At 40.2% G+C, this 12,297-nt stretch overlaps 1 protein-coding gene across 4 annotated transcripts in view; it reads left to right on the top strand.

Annotated features, from left to right (window-relative positions):
- WDR19 (WD repeat domain 19) overlaps positions 1 to 12,297 on the top strand; it is a 78,653-nt gene that overhangs the window by 34,294 nt on the left and 32,062 nt on the right. For all 4 annotated transcript variants that reach the window (XM_059673203.1, XM_059673185.1, XM_059673195.1 and 1 more), the window contains exons 16-21: positions 1,898 to 2,045; positions 2,174 to 2,378; positions 4,006 to 4,165; positions 4,491 to 4,601; positions 7,858 to 7,967; positions 11,464 to 11,521. In XM_059673203.1, coding sequence (XP_059529186.1) covers positions 1,898 to 2,045; positions 2,174 to 2,378; positions 4,006 to 4,165; positions 4,491 to 4,601; positions 7,858 to 7,967; positions 11,464 to 11,521 — 792 coding nt within the window. The remainder of the gene's footprint in view (positions 1 to 1,897; positions 2,046 to 2,173; positions 2,379 to 4,005; positions 4,166 to 4,490; positions 4,602 to 7,857; positions 7,968 to 11,463; positions 11,522 to 12,297) is intronic.

Here is a 12,297-nt window from a genome sequence, read left to right as displayed (position 1 = left end):
CAGAGCTCTCCCTCTCATTGGAGTTCCTGTTCCCCAGTTATAAAGTGAATTCCATTCTGGCACCTATGTTATAGGTGGTTTATAACAATTAAACGTTTTTAGTACTGTGTCTGCCACATACTAAGCACTCAGCAGATGGCGGCCCTTTAAGAAAGCGCTGCCACCTGTCCATTGGACGGTGTGCCCATCCTTACAAACCGCAGGTCAGTGTGCATGGTGGTTAGAAGCATAGACGGGAGCCGCGCTGCTTGGCTTCAAGTCCTGGCTCTTCAACTTATGAGCCACGGGACTCGGTGTAAATTTCTCTGTGCCTCGGTTTCTTCATCTGCAAATGGGTATAATAATAGGATCTGTCTTATGAACTATGAGGTTAGAATTAAATGAAGTTACATACATAAATAATTAGTACAATATCTGGTAAGTAGCACTATCCAATGGAGATGTAATTTTAACCACATATGTAATTTTTAATTTTTAAAGCACGTTTTTAGAAAGGTAGAAAGAAATAGGTGAAATTAACTTCAGTATTATCATTTTAGTATGTAATCAATATAAAAAATTATTGCTGTTTCACACTCTTAGTTAGATACACATGGGTAACTTCTTGAGATCCCATGTATAGTTCACACTTGCACACACCTTAATTCAGATGAGACACATTTCAGTGCGCAATCGCCACATGTGGTTAGTAAGTGGTGGCTACTGTGCTGGACAGCACAGCTCTATAGTATTAGTTTTTATTTGTAAGAATTTTATATTTCATTCTTATTTTTAGAGGAAGACAGATTAGGGAGAAAGCAGGTACTTCTCAGCTCCACATTCAGCATATGTATTAGCCTACTGGCCTGAGTTCACAGGAATAGGTGATTGCTTTTTTAAATATATATATATATATTTAATTGATTTCAGAAAGGAAAAGAGAGATAGAAACATCATTGATGAGAGAGAATCACTGATTGGCCATCTCCTGCACGCCCCCTACTGGAGATTGAGCCTGCAACCTGGGCATGTGCCCTGACTAGGAATCAAACCGTTATCTACTGGTTCATAGGTTGATGCTCAACCATTGAGCCACACCAGCCGGGCTGGATTGCTTTTTTAATAGGTTATGTTATTATAGCAGTACATTTTATGTTTGTTAGAGTATATTGTAGAGAAGTTTTTGAAGTGAAACAGAGTGGAATTTATCTAAATTTTATTTTATTTTATTTTTTTAAAATATATTTTGTATTGTTTTCACATTGATAAGGTATTGTGTTTTTGTTTGTTTTTTCCCTTTTTTTAAAAAAATATATTTTATTGATTTTTTACAGAGAGGAAGGGAGAGAGATAGAGAGTTAGAAACATCGATGAGAGAGAAACATCGATTAGCTGCCTCCTGCACATCTCCCACTGGGAATGTGCCCGCAACCAAGGTACATGCCCTTGACCGGAATCGAACCTGGGACCTTTTAGTCCGCAGGCCGACGCTCTATCCACTGAGCCAACTGGTTTCGGCTAAATTTTAAATCATACATGAATCAATTTCTATTTCCTCCCTAGTTGGAGCATTTCTGTGCCCAGTATTGAAAATTTTCTAAACGCAAGTGTTCATAGTTTACGTTTCTGTCATCTTGAGCACCTTCAGCTTTTTTTTTCTTAACGTGAAGCTTTATGTCCAGACTTGTAGTTTTGCCTGCAAATTCACCAGATTTTAGATAAAACCCTTGATTTTCCATGTGACTATAGTTGTTGTTGTTTTTCAAGCCAGACCTAATATTGGAACAGTTGGCGTGTTGTTGGGTTGAGTGTAGGTCTGTAAGCTATGCCAACTAAGGCTACAGACAGGCTCCTGCCACTGCAAATGATAATGATTTATGTATAGACTAGGGGCAAAACTTTAAATCCTATTTTGTAGGTAAATGATGCTACGTATGAGATTCCAGATTTTTCACCAACCATTAAAGGTGTACTTTGGGAAAACTGGCCATTGGATAAAGGTGTTTTTATTGCTTATGATGATGATAAGGCGTACACCTATGTCTTTCACAGGAACACTATACAAGGTACTTAATCACCTTTTTGTACATTTGTTGATAAGTCAATTTCCATTGCAATGAAATGAAAACATTCCTCTCTGATGTTTGTGCTGAGTATTACCTTTCAGCATTCAGATGTCTGTTTTATAATGTAGGATCCAAGGTCATTTTGGCTGACAGCACCAAAATTCCCTTCTCTCATAAACCTTTGCTGTTGTATAATGGAGAGCTGACCTGCCAGACACAGAGTGGACAAATCAACAATGTCTACCTGGACACTCACAGCTTCCTCAACAATTTAAAAGACGTGGGGCCTAATGAGCTGAGGCAGATGCTGACACAGACCTTAGTGCTGAAAAGGTAGGGTTTCAAATACTTCCCCACGGAGCTCGCTTGCTTTGGGGATTGTAAAGGCGATGATAGCATTAACCTCGTTTCCTTCACAGGATTATCGTGAGGCTCAGGTAAGAGCACAGATATGAGCATGTGTAGAATTCTAAAGAAAGTCACGGTGAAATATCGGTGCTTTAGTCCCTTCGGAACAAAAACGTTTCTAATCACCAAAATAGTGCAGTTATTGTTATTTCAACAACATCTTAATTTCGTCCCAATGAAGTTTGGTTTGGCCTTGCCTGAGATTTCCTCTTACAGCTTAGGGCCACTGTGAGTTCCTCTGTGGTTCTAATGCTTCCCACCATCTCTTGCTGCTGCTGTACATAGTAACTCCTTAGTCCTCACTGTTCAGTGGAACCCTCACCTAGTCCAGGAAGCCTTCCCTGAAGCCCCCTGCCTCCCACAAAAACAAAACAAAACGCTTTCTAGTGTGTTGCCTCGGAGCCAGGGTACATACAATATACATAGTAGTTTAGAGCACTTTCCCATTCACCACTGTGAGACTAGGGCTAGTGTGTTAAGGCCAAGAATCCTCACTTTCTCATCTATAAAGGAGAAGTAATAATAATACAGAGGAACCCAGTGAGAGAATTCATACAGAGTACGTAGCACGAAGACCCCCATACTGTAAGCACTCGATTACTTCCATTGTACTCTGTCATACTCATCTGTCTTCCACCTTTCCCACTTATGACACCTGAAGGACAATGACTGGGTTTGATCTTTGTATCTTGGTTCCAAGCACAGGTCCTGGCGTATAATAGGTGCTCAGTAAATGTGTGTGAGACAGGAAAATGCAGAGGCAAATAGATGGGTAGATGTAATATATTCATTAATGTAAAGGTCCTACAAAACATTTAATTGGCACTTATGGTCATGTTTTAAACCAGAAGTCAGCCAACTCTTTCTGTTACGGGCCAAATGGTATGTATTTCACGTGTTAAGGGGCCATAGGGCCTCTGTCTCTGCTCAATTCGGCTGTTGTAGCACGAGAGCAGCTGAGACAATCCATAAGGCATGGCTGATGTAACTGTATTCCACTCAAACTTTACCTTTTTTAAAAAAATACATATTTTTATTGATTTCAGAGAGGAAGGGAGAGGGAGACAGAGATAGAATGATGAGAGAGAATCATTGATCAACTGCCTCATGCAGCCCACAACCTGGGCATGTGCCCTGGCCAGGAATCAAACCCTGACCTCCTGGTTCATAGGTTGATGCTCAAACTTTACTTTAAAAACCAGGCAGTGGACTGGACAGGAATAGAGTGCTAATTTTATTAGACTTATGTGAGAACAAAACTAATTTTCATCTCTGCATGAAGTAAACCAAAAATAAGTAGAATTAATCGTTAATGGGGGAAGGTGGTTACCCAGAGTAAATTTGGATTAATAAAAGAAATTTAAGAAAAGTCATCTGTACAAAAAGGGAAGAAAAGTTTATGTAATTTTTCATAACTTGTAAATAATGATTGCAGACTAAGAAGTGTTTTACAAAACTTACCTAGGGCATGACACGAAAGAATATACAATCTGACAGCTGCCTAGTAGGGAGCAAAAAGAGCCCCCTGACTCAGCTTCTACTCAAACCCTAGGTTCTCTGATGCTTGGGAACTGTGCACCATTCTGAATGATCACGACGCCTGGAATGAGTTGGGCAGGGAGTGCCTCCATCACATGGACATGGAGTTCGCAATCCGCGTCTACCGGGCTGTGGGAAATGTCGGCATGGTGATGTCCTTGGAACAAATAAAGGTAAACAGCATCTTATGAGAATCATCAGGTTAGGATTTAAATGGTATTTGTTCATACATTTTGCATTCTGTGGTTAATCCTGCCTAACTCACCAACGAGTTAATTGCTAGAACATTACCACTTCTTACTGAGCAAAGCTTTTCCTTTTGTTTGTAGTGAAACCTTATGGCCCGTCAGGGCACATACAAGTATCAAGCAAGGAATGCATAAATAAGGGAACAACAAATCGATGTCTCCTTCTCCCTCCCCGTCTCTCTCTCAAATCAGTAAAAGCAAAACAAAAACACAAAATTTGTATTCTCATTAAAGCTGCTTTTATTTTCAGGGGATCGAGGACAACAACCTTTTGGCAGGGCATCTTGCCATGTTTACTAATGATTTCAACCTGGCCCAGGACCTGTACCTCGCGTCCAGCTGCCCCGTTGCTGCGCTGGAGGTATGGCGGCAAATCGGGGGGGGGGGGGGGGGGGGGAAGGCCACGCAAAGGGGGACCTCACCTTGGACATGGCTGACAGTCCTCGGCACCGGGCCCCACAGGCCTTGCCCCTCTAGAATTCAGACTCAGCTTTAAGGACCCCTGAGTACTACTCATTATCTTCAAAAATACTTTCATTCTGCATTCTGCGGAGCCATAAAAGGCATGGCATGGTCACATTACCAAATAATTTCCATGTAAATGCGCCCAAAGAGAACAGACTTTATAACTTACAAAGGCACATGCAAATAAAAACAGCCACCGTGTATTGAGTGTTGACATGTGCCAGGTTTATTCCTAAGACATACTGTTTTTCATTTAACCCGCACAGCAATCCTGTGAGATAGTACTGTTACAGGCTCTGTTGTCCAAATGGGAAAACTGGGACGCATTTATCTTATTTCTTGTATGGACTTCTCCTGTGCGTTAAAAGGTGGGCTAAGGAGCCCTGGGTGGTGTGTTCAGTGGTTAGAACATCAGCCAGCACACCAAAGGGTCGCAGGTGCGATCCCTGGCCCTGGCACATGTGGGAGGCAACCGATCGATGTGTCTCTCACATTGATGTTTCTCTCTCTCCCTCCCCACCCTCCCTTCCACTCTCTAAAAATCAATGGGAAAAACATCCTCGGGTGAAGATTAACCAAATAAAAGAAAAGGTGGGCTGAGGACTAGCGTACCATCACTAGTTTCCCAGAGATGAGCATTGCAGCGGAAGGACCAGAACAGAGTAAACTACCTAGTTCAACACAAGGAGGAAGAGAGAAGTGGCCATAGGGAACAGGGATTAAGAATGTGGACTTTAGCCCTAACCGGTTTGGCTCAGTGGATAGAGCGTCGGCCTGCGGACTGAAGGGTCCCAGGTTCGATTCCAGTCAGGGGCATGTACCTTGGTTGCGGGCACATCCCCAGTAGGGGGTGTGCAGGAGGCAGCTGATCGATGTTTCTCTCTCATCGTTGTTTCTAGCTCTCTATCCCTCTCCCTTCCTCTCTGTAAAAAATCAATAAAATATATATATTTTTAAAAAAGAATGTGGACTTGAGCCTGGCCAGCATGGCTCAGTGGTTGAGCGTCGACCTATGAACCAGGAGGACACGATTCCATTCCCAGTCAGGGCATATGCTCAGGTTGTGGGCTCAATTCCCGGTAGGGAGCGTGCAGGAGGCAGCCGATCAATGATTCTCTCTCATCGTCGATGTTTCTATCTCTCTCTCCCTCTCCCTTCCTCTCTGAAAGGAATAAAAATATTTTTTAAAAGAAAAAAAGAATTGGACTTTAGAGTCAGACATGTCTGGGCTTAAATCCCAGCTCTGTGCAACCCTGGACAAGTTATTTCATCTTTCCGTGCCCTGGATTTCATCTCTTTAACGTAGGGATAACAGTATCTAGCCCACTTGGTTATTGTAAAGATTTAAAAATGAGATTAGATCTCTTGGAACTGTGCCTGATCGATAGAAAAGACAAAAGTGGTAGCTGCTGTCATTACTGTCATTCACCTCAAATCAGTTTGTCCACAGCTACAGAGAGGAGGTATTTTGAAAACATTTGCTGCTAATTTCACAACTTAACCCTTTTTCAAATTGTTCTGTAGCAAATTTTCTTTTTAAATTTTAAATGAACCAAGTAACTTTTGTTTCAAGAAAATATTTAGATAGTTTTATAATATTATTTGAGATAATTGGGACACCCTGAGAAATTTTCAGAACTTGGATAGGTATGCACTGAAGTAGGAGACTGGTTGCTAGAAGTGAGGGCAAAGACGTCACCTTAGCTCTTCCATGTTTAGCTATGGACGCATGTCATGTGCTAACGATCTGTAAATCGTTGGAGGTGATGGATGGCTTCCCCGTGGAGAGGGGAGATTGCACCCTGCCGTTCACTTCACCTCACTTTGGAATGTGCCTGATCAATAGAAAGGACAAACGTGGTTGACAGGTTAGCCAGGGAAAGGAAGTGAGAGGCAAAGCCCTCCTGCCCAGCTTGGCCACATGCTGACAGCCCGACTCTGTACAAAGAGGAGGTATTTCGAAGCAGCTAGCCTCTTTTGCCTTACCGACGATTAATTGCAAAAGGCCTCGTTGTGATAAGCAAATAAGCTAATGTCCTAGAGCATTACCTGTCAGAAAATAACACTTGGGAAATGTGAGCTCTTATTAATTCTTTACAAAATGTGAATAAAGTGAGGAATGAACTCTAAAAGATTCTTGGTTGGTTATATTTGGGACTGTATACCAGACACAAATAAAAGACCTCAGGAGCCAGGGAGGAAGACAGATTCACGTTTTATTTACGTTTGCTGTTATTCGTGTTGTGATACAGCTTTAGAGTTTCTCAGAAAATAACCTCAACTCCTGGAGTAAAGTACTTCTCAACTTTTTAAGAAGGAAAATGAATAATTTAATTGCTTGGTTGGATTAATTTTTATTAGTTTTGAGTACTAAAGAATAAGATTTTGTTGGGTAGAATTGAGTGTTTTGTTTTTAATTTTTATTGGTTTCAGAGAGGAAGGGAGAAGGAGAGAGATAGAAACATCAGTGATGAGAGAGAATCACCCAATCGCTGCCTCCTAGACACCCACCAATTGGGGATCAAATCTACAACCTGGGCATGTGCCCTTGACCAGAATCGAACCCGGGACCCTTCAGTCCACAGGCTGACACTCTATCCTCTGAGCTAAACCAGCTAGAGCTGTTTTGGCTTTTTATTACTTAAAGTGTCATTTATTTATTTTTTATTGTGATGAAAAACATATAACATTCAATTTTCTATCTTTTTTTTTCAGTTACAGTTCACATTCAGTATTATTCTGTATTAGTTTCAGGTGTACGTGCTGGTAATGCTTATATGTATGCATACAAGTCCTTTGGTTGATCTCTTACCCCCACCCCCCACCCCCGCCTTCCGTCTGAGGTTTGACAGTTCAATGCTTCTCTGTCTCTGGATCTCTTTTTGTTCATCAGTTTATGTTCTTCACTCTATAGAATTGCATTTTGGAGGGCCACAAGCCTTTGTAATCATAGCTAAGATGTTTTTGCTCCCCAAATCAATCTTTACCCCCGTGGGAGCTCTGTCACCTCCACTGAGGAAATATACTATAGTAACGTGTTATCTTTGCAAAGATCAAGTTTCATTTTTAAACAAAGAGTTTTGTAATCACTTTATTAAAAGTAGCACTATGTGGTGACTGTGCAAAATAACTTGCTCATTTGCCCCTAATAGATGAGAAGGGATTTGCAGCACTGGGACAGCGCTCTACAGCTGGCCAAGCGTTTAGCACCGGACCAAATACCACTTATCTCCAAAGAATATGCTATTCAGCTTGAATTCACGTAAGTCCTCATCTTTATATGATTCAGTTGGTACCTAATTGCTGAATTACTGACTACTGACTGTTGAAATAATTATTGAATATCTTAAGTTCTAAACTGCCATTCTTATAAGGCCCTCCATAGATTTAATAATTTCTTTTTCAGGGGAAAAGAGATTACTGTAATAATACAAACAAAATAAATTTTTTCTAACTAATGTTGCCTTATCCATGCATTTATCCACTTTCATTTTTAGCATCAAGTGTGGGTCTTAGATAAGCCTTTTCTACATTTAGAGCCTAAACATTGTTTTGAGTCACATTTGACCATCAGGGTGACATACTGCTTTCCAGGACCTAAGCTCATGATCTTGACTTCTTTGTACACTTTGAGGATTTATAGTGTAATTTCAAGGCAGAGTGAAAAATACATTGGTCTACAACTTCTATTTGCTTTATTTTGTAGTTTTTCTTTTTTAAATTGAATTGCATATGGACAAAAATTCAACAGTTAATGTTGAAGATGAAGCCAGAACCTCTCACGGGCTGATATTCAGTGCCTGAGTGATGCATGGACAGGTTTCACAAATCTTTCCTTCCTTTGGAAATGCCATCTTCTGTTCTGAGAGATTTAGGATTTTCCAGTGCACTTAGTCGCTAGATAGTCTTAATTATCAATAGGCTTAGCTGACAGACTATAGATTTTTATTTCAATGCTGCATAAACGTGTAATTTTAGAAGCATTCAAGATCCACTTGTAATTCACATTCAGCCATGCTTAATGCTACTAATGCAAATACCCGCAGAGGCAATAAATGAATAATTCATTTGCAAATATAAGTTCCCATGTGTATGTGCAGAGTTAATTACATCACAACTGGACAATTTTTTCTGACTGTTTTTAAAATATATTTTTATTGATTTCAGAGAGGAAGGGAGAGGGAGAGAGAGATAGAAACTTCAATGATGAGAGGGAATCATTGATCGGCTGCCTCCTGCATGCCCCGTACTGGGGACCAAGCTTGCAATTGAGCTACGTCCCCTTGACTGGAATAGAACCCAGGACCCTTCAGTCCGCAAGCCGATGCTCTGTCCACTGAGCCAGCTAGGGCTTTACTAACATTTTTATGATACATTTCAATTTCAAAAATAATAAATGTGGCAAAATATTATTCTTTGAACAAAGGAAATATGATTCTAACATTTTATTTTTTAAAGATTTTTTTAAAAATATATTTTATTGATTTTTTACAGAGAGGAAGGGAGAGAGATAGAGAGTTAGAAACATCGATGAGAGAGAAACATCGATCAGCTGCCTCCTGCACATCTCCCATTGGGGATGTGCCCGCAACCCAGGTACATGCCCTTGACTGGAATCGAACCCGGGACCCTTCGGTCCGCAGGCCGACGCTCTATCCACTGAGCCAAACCGGTTTCGGCGATTTTTTAAAGATTTATATAATTTTATTTTCATATAGACTTTGGATTCATTGAGAATATTGACACACAGATTATTGTAGAAATAATTCTCATCAAAAAGTACTGTTTCATTTCTAACCAAGAGTCCTTATTTTAAATTTTGCAAATAAAAAACTTTTTGAAGACTATATTTCTTCTTAATCCACGGGGATTTAAATTTGCCACATCTCTGCCCCTTACAAAGTGAACTCATTTATTAAAAAGAACAAATTGGAATTTTAGTGCATAAGACAGGGACAGGCCCCAGGGCCCTGGCCCTCCATCTCTCTCCTGAGGGTGATGGGTCTTAGAGTACAAAGCTTCTGTGCTGAAGAGAAAGGGGCTACATTGGTGACTCACCGTGTCCTGGCAGAGCACACACACCCAGTAGGCCCTCAGACCATCCAAAGACGCGGATGCTCTCCTTCAGGGGAATCAAAGCTTTTGTAGCAAACTCTCACGTTGTCTCACTGCAGTCAGATGAGCTGAGTCAAGTGGAAGCCTGTGCTTTGTTGTTGGTATATTCTAACCCTTTCTGCTCAATATTTGACCATGAAGCCACCAATTCCCAAAACTTTCACTGCTACTTGTATGCTGGTCCCCAGCTGGTCAGGAGAGTTCCTTTGTGATAATAGTAGTAAGTTAGGTCTATCTCATCATCATCAAGTATCCCAGGAGCCTCCAGGTTCCGATTTTGACACCTAAGGCCTAGGGCTATGCTCAGTTCCAACAGTTTGCTTCTAATCCAAGACCTTGATTAGGTCAAAGCAGGACCAGTCTGCCAGCTGTGGGAGGGATTTAGCTTTCTAGTCTAGGATTAGACTCATGAGCTAGATCCATAAGAGAGTTCCATAATAAAATAATAAAGTGAGTGAGCTAAAATAACCTGAAAATAAAGTGAGAGTTCCAAATATCTTTTTTTAATATATTTTTATTGATTTCAGAGAGGAAGGAAGATGGAGAGAGATAGAAAAAAATCAATGATGAGAGAATCATTGACCGGCTGCCTCCTGCACGCCCCCTACTGGGGATCGAGCGTACATCCCAGGCATGTGCCTTGACTGGGAATCGAACCATGACCTACTGGTTCATGAGTCGCCACTCAACCACTGAACCAGACGGGGTCGGCTAAAAATGTTGATTTAGCATCTCCTAATTGGGCTTGCCCAGGGAAAGCCTCAGGCTCCTGAAGGGAGGATCTGTTGTTCCTGTTGTCAGGAGACATTCCTAGCTGTGTTGTGACATAATTGGGTCCAAATATTAGAAATTTCCACTTAGTAACATTTCTGGCTGTGTGTCCAAAACGAAGTTCTCAATCAGCAGAACAGCTTATCTTCAAAAAAAATTCCCCATCCACCAACAGATGAGGAAACTGAGTGAGGCTTAGAGAGGTTGAATGACCTGCCTAAGCTGACGGGGTGGAACTCAGGTGGATCTCAAATAACACGATCCTCAGAGCCGATTAATTTATTCTGGAGGAGATGTTTTCTCAGAAGGTGGGTCTCCAAATGGACCTCAAAAAATCACTGTCCATTCTGTCCTCTGGGTCTGCAGGTCCGTGTTAGCATCAGTCGTGGGATTAGGGAGTAATATCATTTATATTTTGAATAATACTTTTTATCAGAAAGAACCAGTGCCCTCAATACTGTAACCCAGTGTTTTGTTCCATTTCTACTCAGATTTTCTCAGTACATATTGTACTTAAAAATATTGGGTGTTTGGGGGGAAAACATTGATTTTTGTGGTCACATGATTGTCATTTACTGTACCGAAGGAGATAATTAACCAAAAGTGGCCCATAAGATTTTACGTAGATCTCAAAGGGACGCCTAGAATGCTAGACAGTTAGTACTTTACAGTCTGCCATAATCCAGTTAAGCAGTTGTTTTTAAAGTAGCAACATAATAACACACTGCGTTTGAAAGAATGCTAGTGTATTGTTGTGTATCACGTCTATTGTGAGCTGAAACCACTCAGTGACAAAGATTAACTTCTAAATCTCATACATGTAAATAAGATACTTAAATATGTATTAAAATCCACTCTGATTTTTCTTTCAGGGGTGATTATGTAAATGCTTTGGCTCATTATGAGAAAGGAATAACAGGTGAAAATAAGGTAATCTTGAATAAAGATAAGATATACATAATTATCTTTGGGCTTGTTATTAATTTAAATATATCTTATTTGCATTGCATTTATTCAATACTTAGCAGGTAAGCCTTTTCTCAGTTTATTAACAATTTTGCAAGGGTATATAGAGCATTTTAAACTTTTATAAACTGAAGATGACAATATTTTTAGTTGTTTGAAAAAGATGTTTTTCATTGCATTCTCAACATGAGCTCCTTATTAAGGTTGGGAGTAAGATTTGTATCCCTTCCCACTTACAGGCTATGATTTTCATAAGGCCTTTCCTTTTAGTCTTAAAAACTTTCAATAACTACTTTGAAAGTGAATTCTCAGGCCACAAAAGCTCTGCCGTTCCATCTCTCAGGCTTGGCCTTTTATGATGAACTTTACCCCCTACTCCGACCCATCCGCCCACCCCACAATTTTAGCTCAAGAAGCTAAACTTTGCAATAAAAATTGATTTTAAGTTGGGTAATGTCTTACAAAGATGGAAATTTTTTTATTTTATATCTAGCATTTTTATTATAAAAGTAATATAATTTTATTAGAGTCCATTTTTAAAAGTCACCAAAATATGTAAACATGAGAAGTGAGAGTCCAACATTCTCTCCTCCATCCACGCCCCTTCATGGTAACCACTGTTAATGATTTCATATAGGTCCATGCAGACTCTCTTCTCAGCATAGAAATATACATGTAATATGGGTTCTTACTGAAAATGAAATTATTTCCATTCACTAAGCAAAGATCAACTGAGAATT

This window comes from Myotis daubentonii, chromosome 1, assembly GCF_963259705.1.
Source record: "Myotis daubentonii chromosome 1, mMyoDau2.1, whole genome shotgun sequence".
Taxonomy (NCBI): domain Eukaryota; kingdom Metazoa; phylum Chordata; class Mammalia; order Chiroptera; family Vespertilionidae; genus Myotis; species Myotis daubentonii.
Note: the sequence above shows the minus strand (reverse complement) of the source record. Positions and strands in the feature narration are given on the sequence as shown.